Source organism: Salvelinus fontinalis, chromosome 4 (assembly GCF_029448725.1).
Source record: "Salvelinus fontinalis isolate EN_2023a chromosome 4, ASM2944872v1, whole genome shotgun sequence".
Lineage (NCBI taxonomy): Eukaryota > Metazoa > Chordata > Actinopteri > Salmoniformes > Salmonidae > Salvelinus > Salvelinus fontinalis.
The window spans coordinates 69,858,935-69,875,912 of NC_074668.1; the positions used below are offsets into that span (position 1 = coordinate 69,858,935).

Sequence of the window (16,978 nt, forward strand, 5' to 3'; positions counted from 1 at the left end):
GAGCGACAGGGAGAAACAGGGAGAAACAGGGAGACACAGGGAGCGACAGGGAGCGACAGGGAGAAACAGGGAGAAACAGGGAGAGACAGGGAGAAACAGGGAGAAACAAAGAGTGACAGGGAGAAACAGGGAGAGACAGGGAGCGACAAGGAGAGACAGGGAGAAACAGGGAGAAACAAAGAGCGACAGGGAGAAACAGGGAGAGACAGGGAGCGACAGGGAGAGACAGGGAGACACAGGAAGAAACAGGGAGAAACAAAGAGCGACAGGGAGAGACAGGGAGCGACAGGGAGAAACAGGGAGAGACAGGGAGAAACATGGAGAAACAAAGAGCGACAGGGAGAAACAGGGAGAAACAGGGAGCGACAGGGAGAAACAGGGAGCGACAGAAAGAAACAGGGAGCGACAGGGAGAAACAGGGAGCGACAGGGAGCGACAGGGAGAAACAGGGAGACACAGGGAGCGACAGGGAGCGACAGGGAGAAACAGGGAGAAACAGGGAGAGACAGGGAGAAACAGGGAGAAACAGGGAGCGACAGGGAGAAACAGGGAGCGACAGAAAGAAACAGGGAGCGACAGGGAGAAACAGGGAGAAACAGGGAGCGACAGGGAGAGACAGGGAGAAACATGGAGAGACAGGGAGAAACAGGGAGAAACAAAGAGTGACAGGGAGAAACAGGGAGAAACAGGGAGAAACAGGGAGCGACAGGGAGAAACAGGGAGCGACAGAAAGAAACAGGGAGCGACAGGGAGAAACAGGGAGCGACAGGGAGCGACAGGGAGAAACAGGGAGACACAGGGAGAAACAGGGAGCGACAGGGAGCGACAGGGAGAAACAGGGAGCGACAGGGAGAAACAGGGAGAGACAGGGAGAAACAGAGAGAGACAGGGAGCGACAGGAAGAAACAGGGAGAAACAAAGAGCGACAGGGAGAAACAGGGAGAGACAGAGAGAAACAGGGAGAAACAAAGAGCGACAGGGAGAAACAGGGAGAGACAGGGAGAGACAGGGAGAGACAGGGAGCGACAGGGAGAGACAGGGAGCGACAGGGAGAAACAGGGAGCGACAGGAAGAAACAGGGAGAAACAAAGAGCGACAGGGAGAGACAGGGAGCGACAGGGAGAAACAGGGAGAGACAGGGAGAAACAGGGAGAGACAGGGAGAAACAGGGAGAGACAGGGAGAGACAGGGAGCGACAAGGAGAAACAGGGAGTGACAGGGAGAAACAGGGAGCGACAGGGAGAAACAGGGAGAAACAAAGAGCGACAGGGAGAAACAGGGAGAAACAGGGAGCGACAGGGAGAAACAAAGAGCGACAGGGAGAAACAGGGAGAGACAGGGAGAGACAGGGAGAGACAGGGAGAAACAGGGAGCGTCAGGGAGAAACAGGGAGAAACAAAGAGCGACAGGGAGAAACAGGGAGAGACAGGGAGAAACAGGGAGAAACAGGGAGCGACAGGGAGAAACAGGGAGAGACAGGGAGAAACAAAGAGCGACAGGGAGAAACAGGGAGAGACAGGAAGCGACAGGGAGAAACAGAGAGCGACAGGGAGAAACAGAGAGCGAGAGGGAGAAACAGGGAGAAACAGGGAGCGACAGGGAGAAACAGGGAGAGACAGGGAGAGACAGGGAGACACAGGGAGCGACAGGGAGAAACATTGAGCGACAGGGAGAAACAGGGAGCGACAGGGAGAAACAGAGAGTAACAAGGAGAAACATGGAGAAACAGGGAGCGACAGGGAGAAACAGGGAGAAATAGGGAGCGACAGGGAGAAACAGGGAGCGACAGGGAGAAACAGGGAGCGACAGGGAGAAACAGCGAGCTATGGAAGGCAGCATCCAGACAGGCCGTGCTTAATTACTGGAGCACACAGAAAGATAAATGGGAAAACCCATACTTAAATATTTATTGCAATTTATAGTGATAATGTTCCTCCAGGCAGACAGAGAGTGGGGAGAATGGTGAGAGGATTCTGAGAGACTTGGGATGGGGCAGGAGGCTGTGGCCCCATGGGAAGGCGGCAGCAGGGTGGCATGGTGGCTGAGAATGGCCCCTGCTCCACATGCTGATCTGTGCTGAGGAGTCCCAGTTGGGCCACCTGTTAATAAGCCTAATATTATTGGCAGCAAGCGGAGCACCTCTAAAGCAGGAGAGGAGACTAGACTGAGCGCTGAGCTGGGATGGCTGTCTGCTCCCCTCTAGTTCAACAGGAATTCTGCATCCACAGCAATAGTCATGCAGCCAGCCAGTCCACATCCATAGCACAGCAGTTTGGTGGTTGTATCTATCTGGAGCCCACATTTGACGCCAGTCTCCTGTTCCCATTGATCCCTTCAGGTATGAAGGACAGTCTCTAGATTTTTCAAACACCCACGCAAATATACAATGTCTCAGTGCTCACATTACAGTAAGCAGACTCTCGCTCACACACACATACAGTGGGTATCCAGAGACACGGGTTGGCTCTGCTGATTCTGACCTGAACAACTCCCTCACCCCTCTCTCTCAGTCTCTCTCTATTTCTCACGAGCACTCCCTCGCTCTCTGATGATGGATGTACGGTATGTGGGGGTCTCTACAGCCCCTGCCACCCTCTCCAGGGGTCTCCTCCTCTGTCCCTCTCCACAGATGGTGGGCAATGTGGCCGCCTGGCAACAAGGCTCATTATCGCCCACACTGGGCCCATGGAGAGGCTGGGGCACACTGGAGGTGGGCAAGGAGCTGGAGCTAGGAGCTGGGTAGGGCTTCGTCAACTGCCAGGGCCTTCCCATCCCCACACAGGGGAGCCTGGGACTCGCTCTCATGCAGCCCTGAGCACTGCAGCTCACAGGAGTTGAAGGGAGGCGGAAACCTGCATCAATCTGCCCTCATTTAGGGCTGAAACTGAGCTTAACTGTACTGTACTGACTGGCTAATACACATCTAAAGAAGTCTAATATTTTCAATGCTTTGAGTGTCCAAATGAAGTCCGGTTGGTTTCATTTGCATTGTGAAGATTCCTAACTCTCCTCTGGGTACAGATATACTGTTCTCCCTACATGTTGATCTCTTGCTGCTTATCCAGTTACCCAGTGATATTCCCATCCATTCTGATCAACGTTACTCACCTTCTCCTGATACTGCCGACGGGAGGAGTCCAGAGACTGGATGAGTGCGGTGGCGTGACCCACGAACATGGCATAGCAGGTGGCGCCCACGATCATGCTGAGGATGGTGAGCCACACGTCCGTCATGCCCACAGGAGGGTACATGCCGTACCCGATACACAGCATGTGGCTCATGGCTTTGAACAGGGCGTAGGAGTACTGCTGTCCCCATGTGTCGTTCTGGATGGGGGGAGAGAGGAAGAGAAAAGGTGGCAGAGGGAAGAGAGGGATATGGTGATATGGGGTACTGTTCACACTCTGACAGATGTCTGGAGGGAAAAGGTCAGCAAGCACTAAGACCAGAGTCCTTCTTACTTTCATCATCATCATCATCAACGTCGTTATCACCATCGACAACGTCGTTATCACCATCGTCAACGTCATTATCATCATCATCATTATCATCATCCAGTCATTCTCATCCTCATCCTCATAGTCATCATCATCATTGTCCTCATTCTCATCCTCACTCTCATAGTCATCATCATCATCAACGTCGTTATCATCATCCTAATCATTCTCATCCTCATAGTCATCATAGTAATCGTCATCGTTATCATGTAAGTGGGCAGCCACAGATGTCCTCTTCATCATGCCTCAATAGGAACATCAACACTTGGCTACACCAACATACACTCTCCTATATGTAAGTACTCAGGGGAGAACTGCCTTAGCTGGGCCTTTTCTGCTTGGAGCAGAAACTAAACACAACCATGAGAGTGACTGAATGGATAGAGCCCGAGACACAAGAGGCCTGCAAGGCAAAAAGTAGGTCAGCTATTTAGAAAAATGTGATTTTTCATTTCTTGCTTCTCGTTTATGGATAAATTGCCCTTTTTTCCTTTAGATCCCGTGGTGGTCCAAGCGGAATCAATATCTGCTCTCTCCCGAGGTGACATGTCCAAATTGCTTTCAAACTCATTTCCACAGGGGTAAAACCTGAGAGATAGGAAAGTTATTAGTGCCTCCTAAAAAGGTATAAAACGGATGACCGAATAAGATAATGGGCCAGCTACTGTAAGGAAAGACAAAAGCCACAGCACCACTACCCTCTAATTCTTATCAGGCCCAATCTACTCTTGGCTAGAAGAAGACGTGACAATACCAACAGCTACAGTTCAATTATATTTCTCCCTGTACTGTTCCACATTCAAATGAAAAGTCATGCAATTAAATTAGCCAGTGTTTACTGGGTGAAACAAAACAAAACACATTTAGATTTTAATGAGAGAGTGCAGTTTTTCAGTGATAGAATCACAATCCATATGTCATAGTTTTTCATAATGGTGTTGTGTAATGCAGAGCAGAAGTTTAGGTCAAAGCGATCCCTCCCTGACAGTGGACAGCTTGCCATGCCAAAGGTGTTTGCTAGGCTAATGTTTCCACTGACTGACTACTGGCCTGTCTGTCTTTAATTACCTAATTAGAATTTGATGTAATTGTTTTTTATTCACAGATCCCAGATTAATCCTCTTTGAGGGCTGGGAGCTGTTTGCCTGTCTGCCGTGAGCTCTACAACAAATCCTCATCATAAATCATCTCTCTCTGTCAAAAGGCCCTGTTCGTTCGGAACATGGCAGGTTATACTGTGCGTCCGTGTGCCGCGGTTGATTCAGGGTCACACCTCAGGTGTTGCGCAGGGTCTGGTTATATAACCACAAAGAAAACTTAATTACAGAGGAGAGGGCGGTCATTATGAGACAGGGCTTTCCAGCGTCTCTCCTCTCTCTCCTCTCTCTCCTCTCTCTCCTCTCTCTCCTCTCTCTCCTCCCCCCCCCCCCCCCCCTCCCCCGAGACGTGGACCTGCAGCAGCGCAGCTAACAATGTGATGAAATTAAAGAACAGCATGAGTGCTCGCTGGGAAATTGTCAATACTTGACCAATATTGGATAAGGGCTTTCTGTCCTCTGAAAGTCATTATTTCATACGAAGCCAAGCTCACCGCCTAGCTCTCATCTTCAGAATATAGAAAACCAAACCATACAGAGCTGGTGGAGAGAGCTCCAAATAACTGAAGAAAAAGCAGCAAATTGAATAAATGTGGGCGAATAAAGGAGAAAGGAAAAAAAAAACGTTGGATTTAGGCGGGAAAATGGACAGATATGCAAGGCAGCCATTTCCCATGATGCTACAGGCTTCGTACAGTAATTACAGCGACAGAGAGATGAGGTAACAGGGAGGGACTAATCTGATTTAAACAGACTTGGGCTCCATCTGAAGTGGCACCCTATTCCACACAGTGTACATTTGACCCGAGCCCAGTAGTGCACTTCCTAGATATTAGGGTGCCATTTTGGATGCTCAACTAGTATAGGAGCACAGCAAAGCACTACTTACCACCATTTTGTTTTTGGACACCCAGCAGTCCTGGGGGAAGTCCTGCAGCATGGGAACCAGGAACTGCAGACATCCGTCCCAGTGGCATAGCAGCAGCATCATACCAATCAGGTTGACGATACGCACCATGGCACTGGCCAGGTCATAGGTCATATGGAAGATCTGAAGAGCAGGACAGGTAGAGGAAAGGTCTGTGTTAGGACAGAGGTCATACGGAGGATCTAGAGAGCAGAATACAATACAATACATTATTGTCCATTTTGTGAGAAACAAAAATGTGTCTTCTGTTTATCGCAAACCGTCACACATACACGCAGAGAGGCACAGGGTCAGCCACAGAGCAGCGGCCCTGGATGGAGAGCAGAACAGGAGGAGGAGAAACATTGTGTTAGAGCACGACGACATGTGTAGGCTGGCTGGCACACAAAGCCCGGGCCTGAACTGTTTTGGATTACAAAGACCCTTTTCTCCAGGGGTGTTGTCGGTTTACTTGGTTCCCTAACCCTTTGGTCGATACTTTTTATAGTCAAGGTGAAGGCCAAGCAGTGGATATCCTATATGCAACACGTGGGCTGAGCCAGACCACGTTGAGTCTGAATCTGAGCATACGTTCTAGTCCGAGGCCACAGTGTTCTCCATCACACATGCAGGACCCTAGCCTCAACGTACAGCAATATAACGGACATCATCTTTGATGTGCTTTTAACAGACAGTGACATGAGTGGTCTGTAGAGGATGGTCAGGATGGTCATGTGAGCATGGCTTGGCCTATGGGGGAGGCTTTATTGAATCACTCTAATCAACCCCTTAGGTAAGCACATTAATACAAAGTGGATGGAGGGATGGGCAGGTGTGTGTATGCATCCCTGCAGACTGAGTGTGTGCAGCACGGGCGAGCTTTGTTAATCCTAATGATAAATAGACTCATAAGCAGCTACAGGACGCCTACTCTACGCTGGTGTGGATTTTAATGGCTTCAACAATTTAAAGCCACTTAATCCCATTGAGGGCCGCGGTGTGCAATGTTAACTGCTGTTCTCCTTATTAAAAGCCACTCAGCGCCGTTTAAAAGCTTAAGGCTGAGAGAGGGATCGCTCTCATCTTTGTTGGCAAATGGTGGGAAGAGGGGAGAAGAGAAGCCAGCCACACACTGCCACAGCCACACACAGGCAGTCGCTCTTCACCATTCCTTCTGACCCAGGCTAGATGTCTCCGGTTGCCTCCTAAAGCCCAGTGCTTGTTGATCTGACGCTTCGTTGTTTCTATCGGAGTGGCTGTGTGGAAACAACAGACAGGGACCAGGGACTTGTACTGAGACAGGCTGTGTGGAAACAACAGACAGGGACCAGGGACTAGTACTGAGACAGGCTGTGTGGAAACAACAGACAGGGACCAGGGACTAGTACTGAGACAGGCTGTGTGGAAACAACAGACAGGGACCAGGGACTAGTACTGAGACAGGCTGTGTGGAAACAACAGACAGGGACCAGGGACTAGTACTGAGACAGGCTGTGTGGAAACAACAGACAGGGACCAGGGACTAGTACTGAGACAGGCTGTGTGACGGGCCTCTATGGGATCGTGTGGACTCTGGGCCATCACATCAGATCACCTCTGTCAGAGGGGCCAGCCGGAAAGGGGAGAGCCAAAAACGTCCCCAAGAAGACTTGTTTCTGCTGGGTAAAGAGGGAAGCGTCAGGCTGCCAGGCTCCAGGGGGAGTGCATGGTGGAGACATTACAGCTACAGCTCTGGGCTCTTGTTCAAAGTGTTTAGTCCGGTGCGTATTTACATCATCTGAGCCGAGTCATTCACCCGGCTGCGTCCTTCTCACTTAATCTACCAAACCACTCGCTTCTTCTTCTTCACCTCCTCTCCCTCTCTCCTCTCCACAGCTGTGCTCCACTCCAAACACAAGGAGGAGATATTGGTTTTTAAAGAGCCCACTCGCTTTCCAAACACAATAATGGTTATGGTAGCTGATATGAGGCAATATATTGTGATGTTGATTCTCCAGCTGGAACTAAATGACATTCTATAACATTAAAGAGCTGTCAAAATCCCCATGTGTGTCAAATTAATAAATCATAAACTACCCAATCCAGTCTCACACTTGAGATTGAGATTATTTCATTTGTAAAAGTGTGAGCTCTCTGATACAGTGGATGTGTTTGTAATGTATTTAAATGTAGACATTGCCTGCCCATTAAAAATGGATGATATAAAACATACATTGTTCAAGCCCACAGGATCTCGGTCAAACAGCAAAACATTGAATGAATTATCCGTTCACATTTCCCGTCCGAGCATCTTATGTCATTTACATGCCGATATTACAATAGTCATGGAGCTAGTCAACATGAAGTGTCAAGCTGATAGAGCTAAGAAGGTCGCTTAATTCTATATATATTGCTCTATTTGAATAGGGCAGCTACATAGGTGAGACGCTAATACCTGTCCAAGACTACTAGTACTCTACAAAGAAAACTCTACTGTCAAATCTTTGTACCTGTAGAAGTTCCATCCCACTCGGCACACACTGGTTGAATCAATGTTCTTTTCACGTCATTTCAATGAAATGACGTTAAACCAACGTGGAATAGACGTTGAATTGACGTTTGTGCCCAGTGGGATGTGCTCTTAAAATACTTTTTGAACTTCTGTACTGAATGGAGAATAAAGCTCTCCTGACTTGTTCATAATAATGCAATGCAAATCTCCAGATAGTACTGGCAAATGAGACAGAGAAAGAGAGCAGGGGCTTTAAATAGTGCATTTCAGTGGGGGGTGGTGATTCCTAGCTATATATCTTCCTAGCCTATATCTTCTCTCAGCCTTAACTCAATTACCCCCAAAATATTCCCATTCCCACTAAATGGAGGAAAAAACTATTCCAATATAGAGTTATTTAAGCTTATTATTCATTATGAGGCTAAAGAAGGAGGATAAGTCATGTATCTCTCTCTCTCAAATAATTTCATACGTTCACATATCTCTCTTTAGCTGAATTCCTGATGATTTGACAGTCTTTTACTAAAAACTTTAATTGCCAAGTGTTAATTAGAGATTTACAGGGGAGGGGGCTGTACACTGTACACCATACACTCACTGTCATTTGCTTTTAAAGTCATTTGGGGCTGCTGGCATGTCACAACACGCAGCTTAGCCACACACAGACGCACACACGCACACACACACACACACTGCATTGTAGAGTACAGCACATTAAAGGGATGATGGATGGCTGGCCTCTTTGTTTTAATTGATAGGGACATACAATAAGCCTGGCTGTGCATGACTATCTGGCTAAACAACAGAGCCATGAATGATGAGGGCCCCCCAGACAATCTACAAAGGTATCTTAAGGGCAGGGGTTCGTTGGCAGCCATGTTACTCTAACACCTAACCTCATCAGTGCTCTCAAAGGAGAGAGCTATGGACTAGCTCTACTCTGTTTGAAACCAAGGCTTTCACCACCTAGGTGACCTTCAATTTCCCTTACATTTTTACGGTTAATAGCTAGGGAATGTTTTCAACAGAACTAATGTCATATCGAACTGTTATGTGTCTGTGTTGTGGTCAAAATTACTTCTAATGCACATTGCATTACACAATAATTAATACAAAACTATACAGTTTCATATATTCACATGTACATCATCGTTGTCTTCTACACAAATCGGAAATGTGGAAGGATCATTTGTGTTTTGTTTATTTTAGATTTAAAGAAAGTTCAATTGTCCGAGACATTACAGTGAAAAAACAAGGACCCAGTCCAGAAAGACAGACATGCCCAGACAAGACATCCACTTGATCAATAGGGAGACACCTGATCGTGTCAGGAAGCTATCTGGGACACACAGGCAGTCACAGTCACAGCTGCAGAGTCATCTCAGACAGATGGAGGGAGAGAAGAGTATGGTCCAGGTGAGAGAGAGAGAAAGAGAATAGCTGCATACGTCTGTGGGTGAGACACAGCCAATGTAATGCTATGCTGCGGCATCTGGTGTTTGCCGTCCAGGCTGCTAATGATGATGAATGCCTGGCATCATGTGTCTCCACCAAGTCCAAGAAAAATCTCTCATTCCTGTTGTTTCACTGATGCCACTGTCATATTGCCACCCACCCCCCTTTTCTGATTTTAGTTCAACATTGGGCTGGAATTCAGTATAAAAGGACAACATGGGCTGCACAGTAAAATGCCCTGACAAAATGCCAGACCCTCATCCACACTGTAATGGTAGACAAGGGAGTTGTGTAGATAAAGAAATGGGGGCGACAGAGAGAAAGAACCACATGGGGCACTCTTTCATCAGCTGTCTATACAAGCCTTGGCCTGGAGGGCTTTTGAGGAAGCCAGAGAATGCTTTCATTCAGCTTCCTACCGAGAAGCATCGATGGGTGCGTGCCGGATTACACATTTTAATGTAGAAGTCTTCTAAGGGGCCCTGCTGCGGGTATTAATATCACACAAGGCACATTCACAGACAGTCTTGAGGACCTGTCACTCTTGCTGGCAAGCCTCATTGTGCACTCAATAATAACCCATTAAACCTTTTCTTCTTTCTTATCAGTGAAACAGCAGTCCTTGGTCAAGGTACGGGTCACCAAGTGGCGGACTGATTGGCTGATTTGCGCTATTTGCATATTTTGTTTGTGCAGATTTATTGGGTGGAAAATGAATGGAAGTGCGCTCCCTCCCTCCCTCGCGGCGTGCCTGCATGCCTGGCAACCACGTGGCTCACTCTTATCAAAGCACCTTGGGATTTCTTTCTGTGGCATATCGGATCACCCCCCCCCCCCCCCCCCCCCCCCCTCCGTCCTGCACACAGCCAGTTGGGCAGAAAAGCCATCCATCTTAACAATCCCAGATGCCAATATTAATAGAGATGGACTCCCTGCCTCCATGCACTAAACAGACACAGATGGTAGTGCTCCAAAAGCTCCTGACACCAAGTTCAAAACACTGCGGAATTGTCTGCCATGTTGAAAACGATCCACCGCCGCCCACGTATGTTATTCTTGTTAACTCTAAGTCGGAAAAGTATTTAAGGATGTTCTTTCTCTCTTTCTGCTAAATAAAGTGCAGCTAAGTGCTGACTGAGGGCTTGATGCTTTGGCTTTTGTATTCTTTACACATTAGGCCGTTGACAATTTAGGCGTTTAAACTATTTCCTCATCACGGCCCCAAATGCCTCTGCATCCCTGCTAAAAGCAGCAAGCGGGGGGATGGTGATGTTGAAGACATCTGGCATGGGAGCCACTCTCACAAATTAGTCATTAGTGCATTCGTTGAGTTTGATTTAATAACATGTTGACTAATTTAATTCAAGTCACTGGGTTTGTCTACAGGAGACAACTCTGATGAGGAGGATATTCGGCCAGCGTCTTATTTTTATCCCAATGAAATATGACAATGAGTACAGCCCAGCTGTCTAGACAGAGAGAGATGGGGATAGGAGGACAGACAGGAGAGATGCCATGGCACCGATTGCAGCCTCCTCCCTTTGATATGATGGATATCTGCCCACCACTTAGAATATCATTATCTATGACAGCGTTATCCCCCCCCCACCCCCCCCCCACAACCACAACAACCATCAACCACCGCCTGTTTGTAAGCTGTAAACACTGTAGTTCACTAAGCCCTCTCGGCTATTACGTCTTGGAATGGAATCTTTGATCAATGTTTTTATTCTGTAAGGGTTTATTATTGGTTAGTTAATGTTGTGTGGTTTAACAGATAGCTGTTTAAAACTTGTGATGCTGATTTGATAGGATGGGAAGTCCTTTGTGCCATGCAACAAAGTGTCATAGTTGACTACGGGCACCAATCAAGACTTGAGAATCTGCCACTAAACACATGTTACAGTAGCAAGTCATGTAAGCACACAGGTACACGCACACACAGAAAATAAAGCACATGACATCTCCACAGCCAGGGGGTTCATGTAACCCTTAATGTCTGGGTGTGTGGGGGCCTGGATGTTAGAATATCAGCTGTGATTAGAGGAGACTAGGGGCTGAGCTGTTCTGTTGACTGTGAAAGTGTGTCACGCCCTGACCATAGAGAGCTTTTTATTCTCTATGTTGGTTAGGTCGGGGTGTGACTAGGGTGGGTTATCTAGGTGATTATATATATCTATGTTGGCCTGGTATGGTTCCCAATCAGAGGCAGCTGTTTATCGTTGTCTCTGATTGGGGATCATATTTAGGCAGCCATTTCCCCATTGTGCTTTGTGGGATCTTGTTTCTGTGTAGTGCCTGTTAACACTGCAATTTCTACATGGTTCGTTTTCTGTATTTGTTTTGGTGAGTTTCTTTGATTAAAACATGTGGAACTCTACACACGCTGCGCCTTGGTCCAATCATTCTAACGACCGTGACACAGTTGCTCCTGGGTGCTGTCTTGCGGAGGCATTTATCTTCCGTTCACTATGACAGGTGAGAACATGAAGCCTTTCTTCACTCAGCAGGTCAGAGGGCATCAGACGTCTCCAGGACCAACTATGACAGAGCAACGGGCAATGTCGCTGTGCTGGGGAAAGAGCGGAAGTCAACAACATCAAAGACCTTGCAAGTTAAAACAGGAAGTACTGTATTTTCTATGGCGCTGTGGATTGCTCTTCAGCTACCAATAGATATGAATAGTTCAGCTATGAAATCCAGCAATTTAAGAAGATATATTATTTGAAAAGCTCAAATGGTGACGCAGTTTTAAAAATATGATGTCATTTGAAATGTAGAAAAAGTCAAAAAGTCATTCAGGTGGTGAGATGTGGTCGACAAGTTATCCGGAGATGACAGATGACATTTCTGTGAGGTTACCACTGTAGTGTTCCAGCACCGAGGCAGAGCTGGCCTTTGGCAGAGCCTGCCTACCCAGCGCCGATCAGCACGCCTCGCGCACACACACACGCATACTGTATAGAATCTGCTTCTGTGATTGGCTAGCCCCTCATATCAGCCCCAGTTCCCAGTTAACAGGAAGACATAAAGACAAATGGGTTTGATGGTGATGAGATTCATTTACTAGCAATGCTGCCTCTATGGTGTATACTTGACAACCTGAGTGGTGCCTCAAACTGTCTGTGGATGTGGTTGAAAGGCCCCTTTTAAAACCCCCTGGGTATGGTGTGGTTTAGTGTTGTGGTCTGTTTGGCAATCAGCCAGCTATTCAAACTCCCCCATTGGTCATGCAGAGTAAAACTCTCAGGTGAACACACCCAGCAGGGATTTGAAGGCATTTTACAACAACTGTGAAAGAGAGGGCCTCAGTTGGTTTTGAGAGCTGAATAGAGCCGTGATCAAAATACATTATAGGGGTGGACACACTCATTCTGTCTAAGTGGTACTGTAGAAGAGAGAAGGAGAGGGAACCTGTCCTGACAAACATTTCAATGGTACAAACAATGAAGGATGAGACTAAAAACAAACAAGACTAAAAACATACTGTAGTATGTATAAGCTGGAAGTAGAAGCCTAAGTGTTGTTGTTAATTAGTTTACTCCAATTAGGGGAGGGCTGGTAGGGTTAGGAGAAATAATAAAGGAAAATATATTATATATATATATAATTAAAATAATATATTTACAAAAAAAAGTATTGTGGATTGGAAATTATGTAAACAATTACATCGATAGAAACCACAATCTCTCTGCAATATTAAATAAACATTACTCCACACTAGATGCTATCTAGAACCTAAAAGGATTATTCGGCTCTCCCCAAAGGAGAACCCTTTGAAGAACCCTTTTGGGTTCCAGGCAGAACCCTATTAGGTTCTATGTAGAAACCTTTCCCGATAGGGTTCTACATGGAACCCCAAAGAGTTCTACTTAGAACCAAAAAGGGTTATCCTATGGGGGCAGCCAAATAATTATTTTAGGTTCTAGATAGCACCTTTTTTCCCCCCAGAATGTGCAGTTTAGACAAACACACAACTATTGTAGATGCTAGAGCTACAAGGACAGAGGTTGGGCAGGGAGCCCCATCTTTTGGCTGGTATGTAAATTCACTGTGGCGGTGCCTGGGTCTGTGTGCGCCCTGCTTTCTTGGTGGTGGAGGAGTGTCTCTGTCTCCTGACTGACAGACAGACTGAATGCATCTCCTGCTGGGCTCTGCTTCTTCACTTTGCACCTCTTACTTCTGGGACAGTGCTCAAGGATACACCCAGGGAGGGACGGGAACATTTCTAATTATTACGGCAATTATAATCATCCCTGTATTTCAGCAGAGTCTCTCTCTCTCTCTCTCTCTCTCTCTCTCTCTCTGCCTCTCTCTCTCTCTGCCTCTCTCTCTCTCTGCCTCTCTCTCTCTCTGCCTCTCTCTCTCTCTGCCTCTCTCTCTCTCTGCCTCTCTCTCTCTCTGCCTCTCTCTCTCTACTCCCTTCGTCAGAATGGTAGACAGACTGCTTCTGCACAGAACAGTAATCAACGTTTCTCTCTTCATCATCTCACTGGTGGATGAGGTAAAGCAAAAAGCCTCTTCACCTTGCCTCACTAGTGGATCTAATCAGACACAGCTAGCTAGAGTAGCTTCCTCTAGCCCAACCCCAGGGGAAAGGTAATACATTATGGATCTCAGTAAACAACGTTATCTCTCTCCAAGGAGCTTTACTCTATAGAGGACAGTCAACTGTAGTAAAGATGGTCTGTGTTCATGTGTAGGTATTCTGTGTTTGGTAGATATACTATGGATTATAATAATCTCGCCTTTCTAACACGGACGTATGTTCCTAAAACCCTCACAAACTTTTACAGATGCACAATTGAGAGCATCTTGTCGGGCTGTATCACCGCCTGGTACGGCAACTGTACTGTCCGCAACCGCAGGGCTCTCCAGAGGGTGGTACGGTCTGCCCAACGCATCACTGGGGGCAAACTACCTGCCCTCCAGGACACCTATAGCACCCGATGTCACAGGAAGGCCAAAAAGATCATCAAGGACAACAACCACCTGAGCCACTGCCTGTTCACCCCGCTATCATCCAGAAGGCGAGGTCAGTACAGGTGCATCAAAGCTGGGACCGAGAGACTGAAAAACAGCTTCTATCTCAAGGCCATCAGACTGTTAAATAGCCATCACTAGCACATTAGAGGCTGCTGCCCTATACATAGACTTGAAATCACTGGCCACTTCAATAAATGGAACCCTAGTCACTTTAATAATGTTTACATATTTTGCATTTCTCATCTCATATGTATATACTGTATTCTATTCTATTCTACAGTATCTTAGACTATGCCGCTCTGACATTGCTCGTCAATATACTTATATATTCTTAATTCCATTCCTTTACTTAGATTTGTGTGTATTGGGTATATGTTGTGAAATTGTTAGATATCACTGCACTGTCGGAGCTAGAAACACAGGCATTTCGCTACACCCGCAATAACATCTGCTAAACATGTGTATGTGACCAATAAAATTTGATTTGATTTGATGTACGAACACACCCTCCTACGGAACCCTACCTCCTCCCACTGGTGGATGTATCTGATGAGCCTGGACAGCCTGAGCAGTCTGAGCAGGCTGAGGATCTTGGTGAAGCGGACGATCCTCAGCGCCCGGGCCGTCTTGTAGAAGTCTGAGTCGATGCGCGTCTCCACGATGAGGAAGATGTAGTCCACAGGTATGGAGGAGATGAAGTCCACCACGAACCAGCTCCTCAGGTACTTGATCTTGATCTGTTGTGGGTCCAGGATGATCTCGGTGTTATCCTCCTTGACGATGCCAGTGCGGAAGTTGAGCACCAGGTCCATGAGGAAGAAGGTGTCTGAGATCACGTTGAAGATGATCCAGGGGGGGGTGTGTTCGTCTTTGAAGAAGGTGATGCCCACCGGGATGACGATCAGGTTCCCCACCATCAGCAGCAGCATGGTCAGGTCCCAGTAGAACCTAGAACAGGAGGAACCACAGAGAGCTTAGAACCTGGGAGAGAACATGAGGAACCACAGACAGCTTAGAGCCTGGGAGAAAACAGGAGGAACCACAGAGAGCTTAGAGCCTGAGAGAGAACATGAGGAACCACAGAGAGCTAAGAACCTGAAAGAGAACACGAGGAACCACAGAGAGCTAAGAACCTGAGAGAGAACATGAGGAACCACAGAGAGCTAAGAACCTGAGAGAGAACATGAGGAACCACAGAGAGCTAAGAACCTGAGAGAGAACATGAGGAACCACAGAGCTAAGAACCTGAGAGAGAACATGAGGAACCACAGAGAGCTAAGAACCTGAGAGAGAACATGAGGAACCACAGACGGCTTAAAACCTGGGAGAGAACAGGAGGAACCACATAGGGATGTTGATCGGGTTCCCCACAATCAGTAGCAGTATAGTCAACTCCAGCAGCACCTGGGAGAGACAGGAATTGGGGCGAGAGGATTTAGGAGAAAAGAAGATCAACAGCTACCTCTCCCTGAGAAGTACCGCTACCACTGATCACATTAAATGTACATACTGTAAGCTACAGCAGCTACAGTGGGGAGAACAAGTATTTGATACACTGACGATTTTGCAGGTATTCCTACTTATAAAGCATGTAGAGGTCTGTAATTCTAATGCTAATTAATTACTTAAAAATCATACAATGGGATTTTATGGATTTTTGTTTTAGATTCCGTCTCTCACAGTTGAAGTGTACCTATGATAAAAATGACAGACCTCTACATGCTTTGTAAGTAGGAAAACCTGCAAAATCGGCAGTGTATCAAATACTTGTTCTCCCCACTGTATCTAGGATGAGAGGTTAGTTTTAAACTATCACATAGACTGTACTGAACTGCTTAATGCCGCCACTGACATTCAACATTTTCAATAATGAACGTGGTTTAGGATTGTGTACACTATGGCCATGTGTCTTGACCCGCCACTAAATCCTGTCCCGAAGTCCTTTAAAAAAAATGTTATATAAAATATGTAATTAAACTAACTGTTAAATCCACGATACAGCAAATTTGAACCTGTGTGACTCATGGCTGTCACAACGTGTTCACATGTTATCCTACTGCGGCTCTCGTGAAGGAGAAATGGCCCACACATGCAGCCTAGCCTCCTAGTCTGTGGTTGCTGGGCGCACATTTAAAAAGGTCAACGAGGGTTAAATGTTGATTACAAAGTGTGGCGTGACCTTGTCCATCTTCCCAGTCGCAGTTAGGTTATAAATTACACCCTCTGTCCGCTTTGTAATTGAATCCAGATTGGTTGTGTTGTATAAATGATGATATACAGTATCCTTGGTGCTCTATAGATGGCACCAGGGGAGCGCGTCCCGGATTGTGAACTGGTTCTTGTGGGTAGGGCAGGATGATTTAACCACTCAAGTTTAACTGGCCCCATAAAAATCCATCTCAGAGCAAAACCAATTTAAAGCAGAGACCCAGAAGAAATGAAAAATATACTATTCACAATGATGATGGTTGCTTTGCTGTGATGCCTCTCAGTGGAGATGAACATTCCAATTGCCTCTGAGATCACTGTGCTGCCTGTCTGTGG

At 46.8% G+C, this 16,978-nt stretch overlaps 1 protein-coding gene across 1 annotated transcript in view; it reads right to left on the reverse strand.

Moving 5' to 3' along the window:
* Positions 1 to 16,978, reverse strand: part of hcn4 (hyperpolarization activated cyclic nucleotide-gated potassium channel 4) — a 97,071-nt gene that overhangs the window by 45,787 nt on the left and 34,306 nt on the right. Inside the window, exons 2-4 of the mRNA XM_055918297.1 lie at positions 14,959 to 15,382; positions 5,485 to 5,646; positions 3,109 to 3,327 (exon numbers count right to left, since the gene is read on the reverse strand). Of these exons, the coding sequence (XP_055774272.1) occupies positions 3,109 to 3,327; positions 5,485 to 5,646; positions 14,959 to 15,382 (805 nt within the window). The remainder of the gene's footprint in view (positions 1 to 3,108; positions 3,328 to 5,484; positions 5,647 to 14,958; positions 15,383 to 16,978) is intronic.